Source organism: Gadus morhua, chromosome 17 (assembly GCF_902167405.1).
Source record: "Gadus morhua chromosome 17, gadMor3.0, whole genome shotgun sequence".
Lineage (NCBI taxonomy): Eukaryota > Metazoa > Chordata > Actinopteri > Gadiformes > Gadidae > Gadus > Gadus morhua.
In genome coordinates this window covers 2,901,783-2,921,209 of record NC_044064.1, presented here as the reverse complement: position 1 = coordinate 2,921,209, position 19,427 = coordinate 2,901,783, and the positions used below count along the sequence as shown (strand labels likewise).

Sequence of the window (19,427 nt, the reverse complement as noted above, 5' to 3'; positions counted from 1 at the left end):
CATTCGAAGTTTGAAATTCATGTGCATCTGTCTCATCGGAGACTGCAGACGCATTGTCAAAATATCAACTTGTCAGATTCAAATGCGCTCATGGCTAAAAATGTTTTTTTTTTTTGATGACGACCAATAAAAAACGACAGTGTCACCCCTTATGATTTTTTCATGACGACCAATAGAAAAGCAACAGTGTTACCCATTATGTTTAATTTGATAAAACAAGACAGTGTTACCCCTTATGTTTTTTTTCATGACGACCAATAAAAAGCGACGGGGTTACCCCTTATGTTTCGTTTGATAAAATAAGACAGTGTTACCCCTTATGTTTTTTTTCATGATGATCAATAAAAACAGCAACAGTGTTACCCCTTAGGTTTTATTTGATAAAAAACTACAGTGTAACCCCTTATGCTTTTTTCGTGAAGACCAATAAAAAACGACAGTGTTGCCCCTTATGTTGTTTTTCCTAACAACCAATAGCATACGACAGTTGCCCCTTATGTTTCATTTGATCAAAAACAACAGTGTTACCCCTTACGTTTTTTTAATGACGACCAATAAAAAAACGACAGTCTTACCCCTTATGTTTCATTTGATCAAAAAAGACTGTTACACCTTATGTTTTCTTAATGACGACCAATAAAAAACGACCGTCTTACCCCATTTATTTATTTTGATAAAAAACGACAGTGTTACCCCTTATGTTTTCTTTGACGACCAATACAAATCAACAGTTTCCCCTTGTTTTTTTTCATTACGACCAATAAAAACGACAGTGTTACCCCTTATGTTTTCTTTGACGACCAATAAAAATCGACGATTACCCGTTTTTTTTTTCATGACGACCAATAAAAACGACAGTGTTACCCCTTATGTTTTCTTTGACGACCAATAAAAATCGACGATTACCCGTTTTTTTTTTCATGACGACCAATAAAAACGACAGTGTTACCCCTTATGTTTTTTTTCATGACGACCAATAAAAAACAACAGTGTTTTATTTGATAAAAACCAACATGGCAATTTCAAACTTCGACCAAATGAACGTCAGTGTCTCAGTGGGGCAGGGGATAGAGTGCTTGTTTAACTGATGTGGAGACCTGAATTCAAGTCGTGCCCATAAAATCAGATTCGAATGATAATGCATTTTTGTAACAATGTCATGATATTATAAACCTCAACCGATTTGTATTAAGTGTCTCAGTGGCGCAGCGGATTGAGATGGTGGTTATCAGTTCTGCATTCGTGGGTTCAAGCCCTTGCAACCAGAGTCGCCTTTGTGGTGCAATGACATTTCATATCTAATGTCAATTTTGAAATTTGCCAGCGGTGAAAAGAATGATAGAGGTGTTGAGAATCTGTTCTGGATCTATGGGGTTATGTCCTGGATACTACATTGCCAATTATAAACTTGGGGTAGGGGATAGAGCATTGGGTTAGATTTTCTGACATCCCTGGTTCAATTCCTGACAATCACACCGGATTGAAGGGAGTGGAATCGTATTCACAAAAAAAATCATTACTATAGAGGTGTCTCGGTGGTGTTTTCTATCTGTTCTTGGGACATGGGTTTGTTTCCTGCCATGGGCGGTTCGTGGGATCCATTCTCTCACACATTCATTATGAATGACTGTCTGGGAGAATGGATGACTGAATGAGTGAATTCATTTCCCAGCCATCCATTATCCCAGACAGTCATTCCCACTCACCCATTCATTCCGAATCATTAATCATTGTGAATTAAGTCATTTATACAGACAGTTATTCACACTCATCCATTCATTCCCACAAAACCTGCCTAGGCCGGAATTGAACCCAGGTCTCCAGAACAGATAGTTAACAGTTCTATCGCCTAGGAATTGGTGAGAGGTTATAATTGACTTTACAGTTCACTTGAAATTGATTATTGTAATATTTTTTGATTCCAGGGAGAGCATCTTGCTGTGAGTTGAACCCACGACTGGCACGTGTCTCGAGAATTGGTCACCGATAGCGTCATTGGTGGGACTTGTAGGGCCCTATGAAATCCGCGATAACGAGACTTGAACCCAGGTCTGCAGTGCTTATGAAGGTCAGTCCTTAAAGACGTCAGTACACTCCACCACGTACAACCTGCCTTTGAAAGTAAAGGATCTTGTTGCTTAGGAAATCCTCCTGTTCTTATGTCTATTCTAACTTCAACTACCAGTTGAACTTGGATGACGGTGAATGAGTGCACTCATTCCCAGCCATCCATTCTGCCAGACAGTCATTCCCACTCACCCATTCATTCTGAATCACTGTTTGTGCAAATTAATTATTGTGAATTAAGTAATTCACAGTAATCAATTCACAGACAGTTATTCGCACTCATCCATTCACCATACATTCATTCCCATGGCTCGATTCCGGCCTAGCGAAGTAGCCTATAATAGGAAATGCTCAAAGGTAAATCAGCGTAATTTAACACTTACTGTAGCTGTTTATGGGTGAAGTAGCAACGGTGATGGACCGTACTAAACACCCTATCCATTGTATGGGTCTATAAAATGCTAATCAAATCAAATGTATTTATTAAGCACCTTTAATAAAAAGGTAAGGGGTTGTGGGGAGATTTTATGTTTTATTTATGTTTTTTCCGTGCCTGTCTACGCTTCAAACTCGTGCAGATTGCAGAACATATGCAACCCCCTGGGGTCACACTTTTTGGTGGGTCGCAGAATTCGGTGTAATCCCGGTGCACCGGGACACGGAGCTGTTCGCCTACGGTAGCTGCGGACCTGTGGTGAGTGCCTCGCACCTGACCCCCCCCTAGATAGGTTAGATTACACTCACCAAGGAAAGCTGTTCCTAAGCTTTCCTTGGTGTTACCCCTTATGTTTTTTTTCATGACGACCAATAAAAAACGACAGTGTTACCCCTTATGTTTTTTTTCATGAGGACCGAAGAAAAACGACAGTGTTACCCCTTATGTTTTTTTTCATGAGGACCGAAGAAAAACAACAGTGTTACCCCTTATGTTTTTTTTCAAGACGACCGAAAAAAAATGACAGTTTCCCCTTATGTTTTTTTTCATGAGGACCGGAAAAAAACGACAGTGTTACCCTTTGTTTTTTTTCATGATGACCGATAAAAAAAACAGTGTTACCCCTTACACACCGTGTTCCTCGGTGGCGCAATGGAGAAAGACGCCGTCTACTGCTGAAAAATTCAACCTTATCTGAGATCTGACGACCTGGGTTCAAGTCCTGGGTATGTCTATAAAATATTCGTGTTTTTTTACACTTTTACCAAACAAGAGGTGCCTCGGTGGTGGAGCTGTTTCCTATCTGTTCTGGGGACATGGGTTTGTATCCTGCCATGGTTAGTTTGTGGGAACAAGTGACGTTTTTATTGTTTTTTTCCATGACGACCAATAAAAAACAACAGTGTTACCCCTCATGTTTCATTTGATAAAAACGACAGTGTTACCCCCTATGTTTTATTCGATACATTTCGACAGTGTTACCCCTTATGGATTTTTCATGACGACAGATAAAAAACGACAGAAGCGGTCAGGGCTGGTGGTTAACGGTTGGTTAACGCTCTGTAGACTCAGGTTCGAGTCCCCGCACACACGGCTAATAAGAATGACGAGCTTTCAGACACTATGTAGGTTCAGGTGCCCTGCTCAGAACCAGGGTTTAAGAGGTACCGTAATGGATACATCTTATTTCTCAATCATGTGAATGGTAAAGTCAAGTATAACCTCCAAACACGTTCTGGTAAGCGTCTGGGTGGTGCAGCGGTCAGGGCTGTTGGTTAACGCTCTGTAGACTAACGTTCGAGTCCCCGCTCACACGGCCACCAGAGGTACGTTATTGGATACATCTTATTTCTCAATCATGTGAATGGTAAAGTCAAGTATAACCTCCAAACATGTACTGGTAAGCGTCTGGGTGGTGCAGCGGTCAGGGCTGTTGGTTAATGCTCTGTAGACTAAGGTTCGAGTCCCCGCTCGCACGGCCACCAGAGGTACGTTATTGGATACATCTTATTTCTCAATCATGTGAATGGTAAAGTCAAGTATAACCTCCAAACACGTTCTGGTAAGCGCCTTGGTGGTGAAGCGGTCAGGGCTGTTGGTTAACGCTCTGTCTGCAAAGGTTCAAGTCCCCGCTCACACAGCCACCAGAGGTACCTTACTGGATTTATCTTATTTCTCAATCATGTGAATGGTAAAGTCAAGTATAACCTCCAAGCGTGCTCTGGTTAGTGTCTTGGTGGTGAAGTGGTCAGGGCTGTTGGTTAACGCTCTGTAGACTCTGGTTCGAGTCCAAGCACGCACGGCTAATAAGAATGAAGAACTTTCAGACACTATGTAGGTTCAAGAGGTACCGTATTGGATACATCTTATTTCTCTATCATGTGAATGGTAAAGTCAAGTATAACCTCCAAGCATGTTCTGGTAAGTGTCTTGGTGGTGAAGCGGTCAGGGCTGGTGGGCTGATGGTTTACGGTTAGTTAACGCTCCGTAGACTCAGGTTCGAGTCCCCGCTCACCCGGCAACCAAGTAGGGAGTACACCCCAAAAGGCCCCCCCTCAGTGGGGATGGGGGGGGGGGGGTTTGGACTAAAGGGTCTTGCTACTTTTTTGAATGTATTGAACCCTGTACTCCCTGGTTGATGGCTGTGTAAATGTCCCTTTACTCCCCCCTAAGCCCCTCTAGAAAGTTTCATCAAAAGAATGGTTTCCCCTTTGATGAAACTTTCTAGAGGGGGGGAGGAAATAAGATATATCCATTAAGGTACCTCTGGTGGCTGTGTGAGCAGGGACTTGAACCTTAGTCTACAGAGCGTTAACCACCAGCCCTGACCGCTGCACCACCAAGGCGCTTACCAGAACGTGTTTGGAGGTTATACTTGACTTTACCATTCACATGATAGAGCAATAAGATGTATCCATTACGTTTGGGGGTACTCCCTTCTTCTTTACCGGGTGAGCGGGGACTTGAACCTTAGTCTACAGAGCGTTAACTAACCGTTAACCACCAGCCCTGACCGCTGCACCACCAAGACACTTACCAGAATGTGTTTGGAGGTTATACTTGACTTTACCATTCACATAATTGAGAAATAAGCTATATCCATTAAGGTTCCTCTGGTGGCTGTGTGAGCGGGGACTTGAACCTTAGTCTACAGAGCGTTAACCACCAGCCCTGACGGCTGCACCACCAAGACGCTTACCAGAACGTGTTTGGAGGTTATACTTGACTTTACCATTCACATGATAGAGCAATAAGATGTATCTATTCCATTTGGGGGTACTCCCTTGTTGTTTACCCGGTGAGCGGGGACTTGAACCTTAGTCTACAGAGCATTAACTAACGTTAACCACCAGCCCTGACCACTGCACCACCAAGACACTTACCAGAACGTGTTTGGAGGTTATACTTGACTTTACCATTCACATGATTGAGAAATAAGACGTATCCATTAAGGATTAACGGACGGAGGTAGTGGACACGGGGCGTTACCCCTTATGTTTTTTTTCATGACGACCAATAAAAAACGACAGCGTTACCCCTTATGTTTTTTTTCATGACGACCAATAAAAAACAGTGTTACCCCTTATGTTTTTTTCATGACGACCGCTAAAAAACGACAGTGTTACCACTTATGATTTTTTCCATGACGACCGATAAAAAACCACAATGTTACCCCTTATGTTTTTATCCATGACGACCGATAAAAAACAACAGTGTTACCCCTTAGGTTTTTTTCATGACGACCGATAAAAGACGACAGTATCATTAGCATTATGTTTTTTTCATGACGGCCGATTAAAAACCACACTGCTACACCTTATGTTTAATTTGACAACCGATAAAAAAATTGACAGTGTTACCCCTTATGTTTTTTTCATGACGACCGATAAAAAACGAGTGTTACCCCTTATGTTTTTTTTCATGACTATCGAAAAAAACGACAGTCTTACCCCTTAGGTTTTTTTCATGATGACCGATAAAAGACGACAGTATTATTAGCCATTATGTATTTTTCATGACGGCCGATTAAAAAACAACAGTGTTACCCCTTTTGTTTTTTTTATGACAACAAATGAAAAACGACGATGTTACCCATTATGTTTTTTTCCATGATGACCGCTAAAAAACAACAGTGTTACCCCTTATGTTTTTTTTCATGACGACCGATAAAAAACCACAGTGTTACCCCTTATGTTTTTTTCCATGATGACCGATAAAAAACCACAGTGTTACCCCTTATGTTTTTTTCAATGACGACCGATAAAAAACAACAGTGCTACCCCTTATGTTTTTTTTCATGACTATCGAAAAAAACGACAGTGATACCCCTTAGGTTTTTTTCATGACGACCGATAAAAGACGACAGTATTATTAGCCATTATGTTTTTCCATGACGGCCGATTAAAAAACAACAGTGTTACCCCTTTTGTTTTTTTTATGACAACAAATGAAAAACGACAATGTTACCCATTATGTTTTTTTCCATTATGACCGATAAAAAACGACAGTGTTACCCCTTATGATTTTTTCAATGACGACCGAAATGGATGGAGAATGGATGACTGGGAATGAGTGCACTCATCCCCAGCCATCCATTCTCTCAGCCAGTCATTCCCACTCACCCATTCATTCAGAATTATTGTCTGGGCAAAGTAATTGTTGTAAATTAAGTCATTCACTGAAATTAATTCACATAGACAATTATTCACTCTCATCCATTCACCATACATTCATTCACACAAAACCTGCCAAGGCAGCAATCAAACCCATGTCTCCAGAACAGAGAATGAACAGCTCTATCACCTGCGCCACAGACACCAGCTAGGAATTGGTAGGATGTTATTATTGACATTACAAATCACGAGGCATTGTTTGTTGAACATTTTTTAGCTTCCAGGGAGAGCGTTCTCAGTGGGAGTTGAAAAAATAGTAAAGGAAATCTAATTGAAAAGGCTTGCTAATGCAAGCTAGAGTCGTTTTCTTATACAGAAGGTGCAATTTGTTGCTGTTAAAATACAACAACAACATATTAGTCTATGGTAAACTCTGGCAAGCCTACAATTTTGGGGAAGATATATTGGGAAATTTGTTACTCGCGTGATATATTTTGACGGGCCCATGCGGTCCATCGATTGGCACAAATGGCTGTGAGGCGCATGCGTAACATCTGCTTGGCACATCTAAATGTGCAGCCTGGGTTGAAAGCACCTTTTTGGGGGATTTTGCTATTTGGTTGCAAGTCTAATGGATTTTGAAGCAGACATCTGGAACGGCAAAATTGCTTAAGTAATTCAGATAGCCAATTTAGACATTTCCCCTGAAATTTTGCAAAACGAGATGAACACAAAAGATTGCCCTACATGTCATATGCAATTCTTTGAGTGGTAATGTGTGAGTTGCCAATCTATTACATTATCAGATTTGAGTCTTCAAATGACTTGTATTGCACATTTTCAATCCTGCTTTTTCCCTCTGCCTTTTTCTCCAGGTACATTCTGTGCAAAGAAGTCGATTGTTTTTGTCTGAGCCTTACTTCATGGCGATTAAATATACATGAAATCCTTTTGGTAATTATCGTTCCACATGTTATAGGTATGTAGTTGTACGCAGTAGTAAAGATGTCATTATGCCCAAATTTTAACATGTAAAAGAGGATGAAAACAGAGGAAGACAAAGGTTTGGTGGTCAGGTTGGGGCTAAACCCTGTCTGCCGTCTACCTGTAGGCATCACCGAGCAAGAGGACTAAGACCTATCTGCTCCTTAATGACATCTAAATAAAAACGCACTGTATGATGCGTTGGATCGAAGTGTCTGCTAAATGACTGAGCAGCCAACGTTTATCTTTGACTGGTAACATACATACATCAACTGACATCTAACGTCTAACATCAACCAGCTACACATCCTGCGCATCATTCTCGGGTTATGGCCGTCTCGCATTTAATCCATTAAGCTCCATTTTCTTCTTAAGAGAAAGATTTGTCATTGTCATTGTTGCACAGAAATTGTGGCCATTCGTGCAGCTTGTAGACACCCGGGATCATTGATCTAATCCCGGTGTCAGATCTGACAGCCTCCATTATGTACCGTGGTAAATGACATTTTCTTATCGGGTGCAGTGAAAATTGTGCAGGTTCATACAATCCGTACATCACCAGCTGACTAGATCACTAACTAAGCGTATGACAGCAACACAAATTCTCGTTATTTTTAGACTTGATAGACAATAAGTAGACCAACACAAAGATAGCACATACATAAATCAAATTTCGAAATGCTTTGGCGGTTATCGAGCGTATTTAGCTTGTATGTAAAAAAAAATTGAATTTCTAGTATTTTCCTGGTAAGAACTACTTTTACCAAAGCGAGTTAAAGAATTATTGTTCGGAAAAATGCCAAACATATCTAGGTGTCTAAATTGTCCTGATGAGGGTCACTGGGAGATCCAAAGCTAAATTTGAATTTTCTCTTGAATATTTGTCAACTGAGAAAGTTCCCCCTGTTGCCTAATAGTCATTTTCAGGGTGGTTAATATGAGTTATGGTTGTGACAACTCTCATAATGAGATAGTGAATCACGTGTGCCTCCAGCATACAAAGAAAATAGAAAAGAAAATCAACAAAGTACATGTTCCGCTTGCAACCGGTCCCATGAGGAATTTTAATCATCGTTCCCTTCTTGTTCTTCTGTGTCGACATCGGCGACGACAATCAGTGAAATGAAGATCTATTCAAATGGTGCGAATCCCGACTCTTCCCTTTGTCAGGAAAACAATAGATTAGCTTCAGGTCTTTACACCGGGGAGGGAAGTGAGGAGTGAAATGATGATGTCGTTAGTCTTTTCAAGTCAAAGTCGAGATGGCGGATGGGGATTGGACGGGGGGGGGGGGGAATGTAGGGGAGAAAGTAAGACAGTGGTGCATAACACTGACATTTTTTAATAGAATTCATTTATAACAAATGGAACTCGTGTCAGCAAAGAACTGATTTTCATACAGACGTCGTCCTCCACCAAATGTAACCTAAGTAAGAAAATAAAAAGCACTCCTTTCATTGAGAAAAAAGTAATACAGTTTACGCTTACAACTAATCAGAGGTAATTGTATGAGTTCTTTTTAACAAGCCATTTTTTTGTACGATTTTTTTTTTTTTTTACAATTTCATTATTTAGATTTCAGTCTATGCATCCAGACGAGAGATAGATAGAGAGAGAGAGCAGAGAACACAACGTTTAATTCTTTTTAATGAAACTCCAAGATTGAATGGCGGAGCCACGAGAATGGATGGTTTTGGAGCGATAGAATTTTTCTCAAAGTCATCGGTTGGAGTGACCATGGCATCGGAACGGATGCTCTTTTCGGCACAAACTTTCGTTGTTGTAGTTTTTTGTCTTTTTTTGTTTGTTTTTAGATTTGATATCTTTTTTTTGTGTTATTTACACACACACAACGTGAACGTTTAAGGAGATTCTTACAGATAGGTTCAAGTAATATATTATTGGGTCTAGAATCAATAGGGCAGTGCATAGTACAAAGATATAGAAAGTGCAAATCTTCCTACTAGGCCGGCTTCGGCAATTCTGCGATGTTCACCATGCATACGTAAAAATAATAAAACAAAATGAGGAACAGATTGCGATGAAAATAAATGCTTGGTTTGACATATGCAGATTGTTTATGAATACATTGTAAAGCATTGGCCACCATGAGAAAATAATGGCACTTTTTTGTACCTCACTGTGAAGACAAGTGACTAACTAATGAAATTAAAAAAAAGATATTACGGATTATGCTAACAAGGGAAAGAACGCACCTGGAATGCACATCCACACAGCCTTCTGGGTAACCGTGTACGAGAGGGGGGGTAAGCTGCTTTCTGAATGAAACACGTAACGTGAAACAGAACAACCTCCTAAGTGTACAGTTCAGACCTCTAACCCACAATGTGGTGACAATGTTTTCGTGATCGGAAAAACATCGGATCCTCGTGGTTTTCTCTTTATTTACGTCAACTTCCTTCCATAAAGCTGCGCGTTTGAGGTGAGGGGCCGTTCGTATTCCAAGGCGTGACAAGAAGCCCTTCGGCATTAGTTCTTCTGAATGTTAAAAACCGTGACCGTTTACGAAGTCAGGAAGAAAAGCATTTTGTTTCTTATCAGGGTATTATGCATGTCCTGTGCTATAGGGAGTGTGAAAGTCCACATGCTTTGGGAAATGTTGATGTAATGCAGGGCCTGCCTGAGCTGTAGTTACACCCATCACAGCCGCGTTGGCATTGGGTTCACGGACACGAATGGGGGGGGATACATCTATGTGTGTGTGACGCATCGTCAGTTCATATCTTTTATTAATGTGTGTTCTTAATCCGACAGCCATGGAAAGGCCACAGGAAATAAAAACGAGTACTTTTTATCATCACCCCTCATTTGCATATAAAATCTGATCGCGTGACGGCTGAATCCTTGCGCCTAGCTAATCCGTCCGGTAACACGTTAGGCATGCTAAATGCCCAGGTTAATGAGAATACAAAATGATACGTTAATATGGCAAATTAAATATTATTTTAAAACAGGCATAAATATAAGGCACTCTAAATGCAATAATGGAAAATCTGTAAAAAATAAAAACAAAAACCAACAAGTTTTTAGCACTGTAAGGTCCGGCAAAAAAACAACTTTCTCTTGCACCTGTCCCTGTTGTATTATGTATCATATCCCACTCTCTATGATACCAACCCACCGTCACATCCCCAAAAGACAACCATCCGTAAAGGACACCAGTTGGGGAGGGGGAGGGTGGGTACCTGCAGTGTTGCCAGATGGCAAAGGATTTTGCACGAAACCCACTATCTACAATACAGATATTTATTGCACAAGAAAGGATTGCATTGAATCAGAATGGGTTGTCTTTAATCCTACTGATGTGCATTCCGGTGAACCAAAAAAAAACCTCGTCATTTCCCTCATAGTTTCACTTTAGCTTTCATAGAAAATCCATAGTTTTCGATATAATAATGTTCTTTAAACCAATATATTTATATTTATAATATGTGTATCTGTGTTCTTTAATAGATAATTCATATACTTTTGACAATCTATAGATAGAATATATATTTATATATCATCCAAATGACCAGGTTCCGTTTTAAACACTACACTGACATGGAAGAATTTAGATAGGCGTAGCAGCAACTTTATACTGTGCTCATCCCTGTTGATTCCACAAGGCCCAAGTGTATCTCACGGGAGTGATTCCCTTATTGTGTATGGGAGCATAGACAATAAACAAAAACAAACAAAAACAGATCCAAATTTTGGTAGAGTGAATACTGGACTGCACACAAAGTGCAACGAAGCGACAGAGTAAAAGAAAAGATGTAAAATAAAGACATCGGGAGCAAGGACATTTGCTCGGCGACACAGCATACCTATTAGAACAGTTCTACAGCGTAAAAAAACGAACTGGTGAAAATGTACATACTTGACACCACTTTTTAAGTGATCGGGTTTTGTAAAAAACTAAAATTAAATAAAATAACAAAAACACATTTCTCAAAAAGCACACATCAGCTTCAGTACTAAAAATAACGAACAAAACTGAAAACATTTTGTATATTTAATCCTCGCCCTCTCTTAAAATTTCAATTATGAACATTTTGGGTATTTATTTATTATTCCTTTATGAATGTCAAACTCGTTTCTAACGTTGTATTTTCGTTGTTCCGGTGTATTAGATTGATTGATTTATTTTTTTCTTTACAATGTCCACATAAGGTATTCATGTAATCATTCATCTATATTTTTAGCCGTCTCAGTGTGTCTCCAATGCCTCTCGTAGATTTCCAATCGTTAGTGATGCATTTCTCGTCCATGTCACGAGTATCTTGTTATTTATTTGTATGACTTTCATTCAGTTTTTCTCGAGAACCCCAAAGTGAAAATCCTTAAAGCATCGAACAAGAGTTAATTCCCCGCGATGCTCCAACAGTCAGGATTCACCTGGCCCGCCCCTTTCCGTCAGAAGGGGGTAGGGTTAGGCTTCATTTGCGATTCTCCTTGGTCCTCCAGGAATCATCTTTATTCATTTCATTTTTTTTTTTGACAGGTCATGTTGCACATCCAACACTTAAATGAGTTGTTAGCTAGGGGGGCTGGGGGTGGGGGGGGGGGGGTCGGATAGGAAAGGAGGGCGTTCAGAAGTACTTGTTTGTTCTCAAGCAGGATTCTATGGCTCAGAAGAGAGGCTGACTGGGTTTTTTTCTTTTTCCGAAGCGACGAGAGAGAGAGGGGAGAGGCCTCTGCGATGTGCCTCTTCTCTCTTACGTTGCATAGTGGTCAAAACTCCCCAGGTACTCCAAGCCCGCTCTGTAACAGAACTGGTATTGATCCTGGGGAAAAACAGAAAGACGGACAGAGGGAGAAAACAGTTAGTAGTCCTATCCCCATGTTGTTTTCGTCTCCTTGGGAACCACCGACCTGCCTGACAATGGTTTCACTCTGTGGAAATAAACCCAGGCATTGACGGTAGGCTACAACAGTGACCGATTCTAGTGTCCTTTTAAAGCAACATTGAAGCTATTAACCACCCATGAGGATTTTTATTTTTAAAGAACAGGGTCAAATGTGTCAAGAAAAATTGTGCTTTGAAAACCAAAACGTAAAGACATTATGAAGTAGAATAACCACAGGTATCCACAGATACTCTGTGAATGTAAAAGGCGGCTGCTTTATGCAAAATCATAGAAGCTCCATCCATCGACAAGCATGCAATTCAACGGACAGTACTGTCCGTTACTGAACTACTAACAGATAACCAGTTATACATGTAACCCGACTGGGAAACCTCACCTCTGTCTGCACCATAGCTGGTCTTTGTGTCCGGAGCATTTTGACCGTCTGAAAGATGTCTACCACGCCCTCGTATCTCATTCTTTCCAAGACGATGCTAAGAGTGATGAAGACGCCGGTCCTGCCAACACCGGCGCTGCCACAACCACAACAGAAAAAACAGCAGCGTTAGCCTTTATGGAAAACTTGGATCTAATGACGAGTTTTCTTGCGTTATAGTGCTTGGGTTGTTCCCAGAAATGGTAGGTTTACCAGATGCTTTCATCCAAGGCAAAATAACACAGTCATCATGAGCAGGTAGGGGTTTGACAACCGCCTCAAGGATGCCTACAGGTAGACTTACATCGGGGTTCACACACAAAACCCTTTGACTGAGTGTTACTCTGACAACTAAATAATCTTGGCTGAAGAAGTAATTTTGAAAAATCTGCTGTAAATACTTTTTCAGACTACCCTCACTTGCCCTTTTTCACTTGAGACCCTATTACTCCAATTACCACTTCAAGGGTCATCTTTCCTGAATTAAGGTTTTGTTTTCCTTAAAGTGGAGGTGGGTCGTCGATGGCAGCCTCAACCAATGAGAAGAGCCATTCTTACCTACAGTGGACCGAGATTGGCCCATCTTGGCCAAACTGCTCTTTCGTTTTATGGACCTGGCCAATGAAATCGATGAAGCCTTCTCCCGATTTTGGCACTCCTTGCTCAGGCCAGTCCGTGAACTGGAACTGCCTCACTGTCCGCGACTGTCCGTCCTGAAGAGAATAAAAATGAAAGAATCATAGAGATGTATGAAAAAAAACACACATTCAAATGACAGCAGAATAGGAGTTAAACCTTCATTAAATGTCTTTCTTAATTCACCTTGTGGATTATATATATAGTTGTATTTAAAATACATATATATATATACATACACACTGCACAATCCGTTTGATGAGCTCAACTTCGCTGTGCACACAGGGGGGTGGTATTTAAGAGTGTGCATTACTTAAGTGATATTATATCCCAGTGATAAGGAAAATAAATCCAATTGATGAGCCAATGCACCGCGCACTACAAAGGAGCACGCCTGCACCGTGTATCTTCCTAAGCCTTTGATGGAATTAAAAACGCTGCTGGCTTACTGCTGACAGTGCCACATTAGTCTTTACACATGTGTCATATATTTATCTTCCCATACTTTAACATGCAAGCCCCACAGCACTGTATAAACAAATAGTTGTTACGCTTCCAACGTCTTGGGGCTGACAAACGATTCCCACACAGTAAACAATGAATTGATCAATCCATTGCGATCCATTAGCACTCTCGCATTGACTCTGGCATGGCTCAAAGTCTCCACTGCGGGCCAATCAAATCAGTTTGGAGGAACGGTCAGTGCGCGGTTGCCAGGATTTCTGACAGTAGCTCCAGTGTTGAGCCCCCAACAAAAGGATCAGAACTTGGAACGAATCTTCCATTTTGATTTCCATCCGTCAACTCTGCGCAACGGAGCCGAGAGTTATATGCTTACCCTGGCGTCGGTGACTTTGAATTCTCTCAAGATGTACTGGGGCATGTTGTACTCGGCCATCGGGTCCACTACAAAGTACTGGTATCTGGCCGACCTCTCTGCTGGCCAATACTGGTGACATTTTTCCTGGGAGAAGTAGGCGCACAATAGATTTGGTTACATTCCACTGTCAATCTCAACATTCCATACACGTTTTTGATTGTTTCTATAAATAATTATATCGGCGTCGATAAATACATCTGTTCATTCACATACTCTCTGACTCCAATGCGTGTATTCCCCGACTATAATTTTATCACCACAGCGTCCCTTGATTTCACGTTCAGCCCTCCCTCCATCCCTCCCTCCCTCCCTCTCCCCTAGGCAATCCATGAGACATAACAGAAACGATACATGTCGAGGCATGTTCAAACACATACTCTGCCCATTTCCCTGAGCTTGGTAAGCATGACCACAATGGTGGAGTTATGCTCCCACAGCATTCTCCAGAAGTCCTCGGTGGTCTCCGCCAGGGGGCCCTGTGTGGCGATGTAGGCCTTCTGTTGCCTGCAGAGAAAGAGGGAGACAATCATACGATGGAGGAGTGCAGATAAGGCCCATATGGAAAAACCCAGTTTATCTCTTGCCTTCCTGCTGGGTTCTGAAGAGGAAATGAAAGAGAGGGATCAGAAGACTCGGACTGGAGTAAGGGCGGGGTTTCTTATTATTCGGCTGAATCTCCTCAGACGTTTATACTAGAGCTGTCAGTTAAACGCGTTATTAACGGCGTTAACGCAAACCAATTTTAACGGCGTTATCGCACGATTAACGCAATTGTTTTATTTAAAAAAATATATATATATATATTTTTTTTTTTTTCTTTGGCTCAAAACATAGAAGCAGTAGCCTGACTGCTATTTTCAAATGACATTTGTTCAAAGCAGTCGTTTAATTGCACTATAGGCTCTTTTTCTGTATCGTCCTGTTTTGTTCAGTATATGCCAATGTTGTTATCAATAAAAAAATCATTTGCACAAGGCAAGCCGATGCACTTCACCATGTTGATAAGATAATTAAAATGAGAACAATTATGGGACAAAAAAATCAAGGGATATTTAGCATAGAAAAATAATTTGCGATTAAACGCGATTAATCGTGAGTTAACTATGACATTAATGCGATTAATCACGATTAAATATTTTAATCGCTTGACAGCTCTAGTTTATACTGAAAGTTTTGAACAGGGTGAGCTATTTTAACGTCTGGCCCGCAGTCTTCTGGGTCCTGGCGTGGCCAGAGAACTCACCTATATCCATCAATGAAGCTGCCATTGATGTAGTCGGAGCCCTCGACTCCTCGAATGGGCTGCAGACAGACCCGCGTGGACTCGTATGGCATGATGTTCACCAGGCGATTCTTGAACTTGTTGCAGGGGAGATTGGCACTGATGAATCGGGACGTATGGGCTTTCGTGTTGGCTAAACGCTGTGGAAGATACAGGAGGAGATAAACAGACAGATATGGTGACAGGGCGGTGAGACGGCTGAGTTTATGTCAAGCAACTTCCCTTATTTCCCCAGTGCCTGTGTGTGGGTGAGTGTTTGATGTTAATGTTGGGGACATACAGATGTGCTCGTCGATAATAGACACACGTTTTGATGGAGTTTCCTTGTCAGATATGACAATGATTGGAAAAATGTTTACTTCTATACATTTGTTGACCATTGCTTTATTTGTTTTGATACATTGTCTAGATGTATACGATCGTCAGGTCTGTAAAAGAAGAACCATGGGAAATGCCGTTGCACTTCATAGTGAAATCCGTCTCGACTTACCTATACATGCGTGTGTGAAGTTAGCCAATAAAGCAGCCGCAATAGCAATGTACATTTAACAATGTGTGGTTTGGCCTCCCTTGCCTGGTAGTGTATGTTGCTCAATACCCACTGGTAATTGTTCTTCATTTTGGTGAGACAGTGATGGGGGCTGGCTGATTCTGTAAGCCAATACCCTAACAGAGAAACGGCCTTATACGCCATGCCTGTCGAGGGGGCTGTAAAGGGGAAGTCGACGGACTGGAATACCTAGGAAACCACAGGCCCCGTGCTGTCTCCCAGGGCCCTAATGGGGACTGGGAAAGGGCTCCGGGACTTTTACTGACTACCCAATCAATGGTGCCGTGGTAACGTTGTGGTGCAGGGGGAACGATAAAGCAAAGGAGGAATTTCCTATGAAACAATATGTGGCCACTGGGTTCAACACTTGTATATGTAGGGTGGATGGACAGACTGTTCAACTTCAACATGCCGCCACAGGGAAAAACGAATGTGTGATATTCTAATGCAACGTTGAATATGTGATTTATAGATTTTTCTCTTGGCCTTGTAAAGCGTTGTGTTTCCATTACAATGTCACAGCGAGCTGACCTCTGTGGTCGGGTCGTGCATGCGAGTCGGCCAATGAGTGACACATGCGTGGCGCCCTCAGCGGAGCTCTGGTGTAATGTCCCGCTGATGGGCGAAACATGTGTCGCGGTGCGGGCGTTTGTAGGTGATCGTTTCCATTGAAACGAGTACTTTGATGGCTGTTTCAAACACATCCACTACATGTAATCAAGGTACGCCATGACTTTTTCCACTGGAAATGTGTCTGTATCCGTCCTGTGCAAAGCGGCTTTCCAAGCCAAAGGAAACACAACAGTAAATCCCTTTTGTCTGTTATTAAAAACTAATTTGCCTTTTTTTATTAAATACGTTTTTTTCCGTCAAAACTGCCAGCCAACAGCCTGAAATGGTGGAATTGGCCGGCGATTATTCCGATTTATCCTCTGCCTAAAGAAAATCACGATTCCTAGGGTTTTGCCTTTCCTCAAAGTCATTGACTTTTATATTTAGGGCATTTAGCAGACGCTTTTACTCACAATAAGTTCATTTGTCAGAAGAAAGAAAAACAACCATATATCGCTGTCGGTACAGAAAAGACATTCATAGAACCAAGTTGCCAAGCGCTAACAAGCGCTAGGCTAACCCCTTCCAAGTGCACAACAAAGCCAGCCGAGACAAGCCCTCCCGTACCTTGAACTCCAGCTCCATGCCCGTGATGTTCTCCCCGCCCTCGATCTGCGTGAGCTTCTGGATGTAGGCGAACAGGTTCCTGGCCGGCACCTCCGTGGTGCCGCAGTTGACGGCCTCCTGCAGGGCATCGTGGATGAAGACGTACTGGTCCTCCGTCTGCACCATGTAGTTCCTCTGGGCCCGCATCAGCGTCACGTGGCCGTAGATGTCCACCGTCTTCTCATGCTTGATGCGCTCCAGCATGGCGTCGATGACGATGAAGCAGCCAGTGCGACCCACACCAGCGCTGTGAGAGAGGAGGTGGAGGAGGAGGAGGAGGAGGAGGAGGGGTTAGGCACAAGAAGGTAGCGGCGCCAAAGAGTTATGATTGTGGGAGCTACGGGGGGGCTGAATTGCTAACAGCAGGTGCTAATACATTTTGACGCAAACAAACAACAAATAATACTACCCATTATAATATGGTACAAATCAACCAATCAAATCACACAACAAGCAGCAACGGTCATCATCAATAACGCAAATGAAAAATATAATTTTGTTACACATAACTCAGTCCGATGTCTTCATATATATGTGTAAGTCGCTGGTTAGGCATGTCACTAAAAGATGTCTACTGGTAGACATTCAGGATGGAAATACCAGGATCTTCTGAGGGTCTAACACCCTGGTCCCTACACTATCCCTTCCCTGTCAGATCAAGCAAATGCCGACAATTAAAACACTAAATGGCATGTAAAGGCTTGAGATCTCTTCTGACTTTTACTGCTACTGACTGCTTTTTAATACAGTACGTTCATGTAGTCTTGTGGGACGCAACCAGTCTTCTTCAGTGTGTTGGGGCCCCACAGAAGCTCCGAAAGCTCCCCAGATGGTTGCCAGGAGTCAAGCCCTGCAATGCCAGATCTCCCCACGATGGACACGGCTGCTTGACTCTGAGGATAATCATGGCTGAACAAAAGGTGTTGTGGGTGATCCGCGGGCTTGGTGGCATTAGCCAGCGGTAAGCTAGCCACTCCTCTTGGCAATCCCTCCTTACGTCCCCTCTGCTCCCTACCTGCGCTCTCCAACCCATCAGAGCTAATCACGCACTCGGCACCAATGCTTAACCTTTATCGCTTGGCTTCAAGAGGCTTTTGCCTCGGCATGTGTGCGAGCATGAAGTGTGGACGAGCACACACCTAAAGGGGGTTTCATGTGTGAAAAGGCTCTGTTTCAACTGTGTTGAGCTGAGTTCAGCGAAGAGCAGTGGAACTTAAATGAACGCAATTACATTAGCAAATGGTCTCCATAAGGCCTTGATCTTTAAAGGAGGAATTAATAGGGGCATGGGTCTAAATCAAGACCACCACTCACACATGTTCACGTTAGCCCTAACACCACGATACCATAGAGTATGAGATATGCTATATTTAACGGTTTCTATTTGACCTTGACATCATGTTAATTGAATACAAATCAAGTAAAGACGGTAACTTCTGGCGCCCTTCCCTCCTGCCCTAACCCTTTTTTTAATTTGCTCAGTGTACGAGAGAGAGAAGAACAACATAAAGTAGTTGGGAAGAAAAGCTTGAAGAGGCTGGTGTTGTTGGTCCCCGCAGGCCACGTCAAGCTAATGTGCCATGTTGCGTTGGAGTTGTGCTGGCGAAACGGAATGGAGATTCAAGCTGGTGTCACTGGCTTCAACAGATGAGCCTTGTGGTTACTTTCACGATTCCTGACTTTGCCTTGATTCTGAACCGTTTAATTTTGTGCGCATTACAGCTCTAGGGTACGTGGTATGGCTGCGTTTGTGTGTCTATGAGTTAAAAATGTTTAATATTTAGAGATTTGGTTAAGAAAAAGGTGGTGTTTCTGTAAAAAGGAGAGAACACATCCGTCGAAAAGCAGCCCTGAAATCATGTATGCTCGATTGTTGTGGGGAAATATTTTTTGAATGAATCACTTCCAGGTCTGGGAACACCTCAGCCCTTAAGGGGTGGGGGATGGTGTAGGGTAGGGGTGGGGGTGGTGGG

At 42.1% G+C, this 19,427-nt stretch overlaps 1 protein-coding gene across 42 annotated transcripts in view; it reads right to left on the bottom strand.

Moving 5' to 3' along the window:
* Positions 1-8,925: 8,925 nt before the first annotated feature.
* The window catches only part of LOC115529744 (receptor-type tyrosine-protein phosphatase delta), a 370,859-nt gene continuing 360,357 nt past the window's right edge, over positions 8,926-19,427 (bottom strand). For all 42 annotated transcript variants that reach the window (XM_030338732.1, XM_030338746.1, XM_030338737.1 and 39 more), the window contains 7 exons: positions 17,416-17,701; positions 15,648-15,826; positions 14,782-14,908; positions 14,363-14,488; positions 13,447-13,601; positions 12,850-12,985; positions 8,926-12,389 (listed from right to left, as the gene is read on the bottom strand). In XM_030338732.1, coding sequence (XP_030194592.1) covers positions 12,321-12,389; positions 12,850-12,985; positions 13,447-13,601; positions 14,363-14,488; positions 14,782-14,908; positions 15,648-15,826; positions 17,416-17,701 — 1,078 coding nt within the window. In that variant the 3' untranslated portion in view covers positions 8,926-12,320. The remainder of the gene's footprint in view (positions 12,390-12,849; positions 12,986-13,446; positions 13,602-14,362; positions 14,489-14,781; positions 14,909-15,647; positions 15,827-17,415; positions 17,702-19,427) is intronic.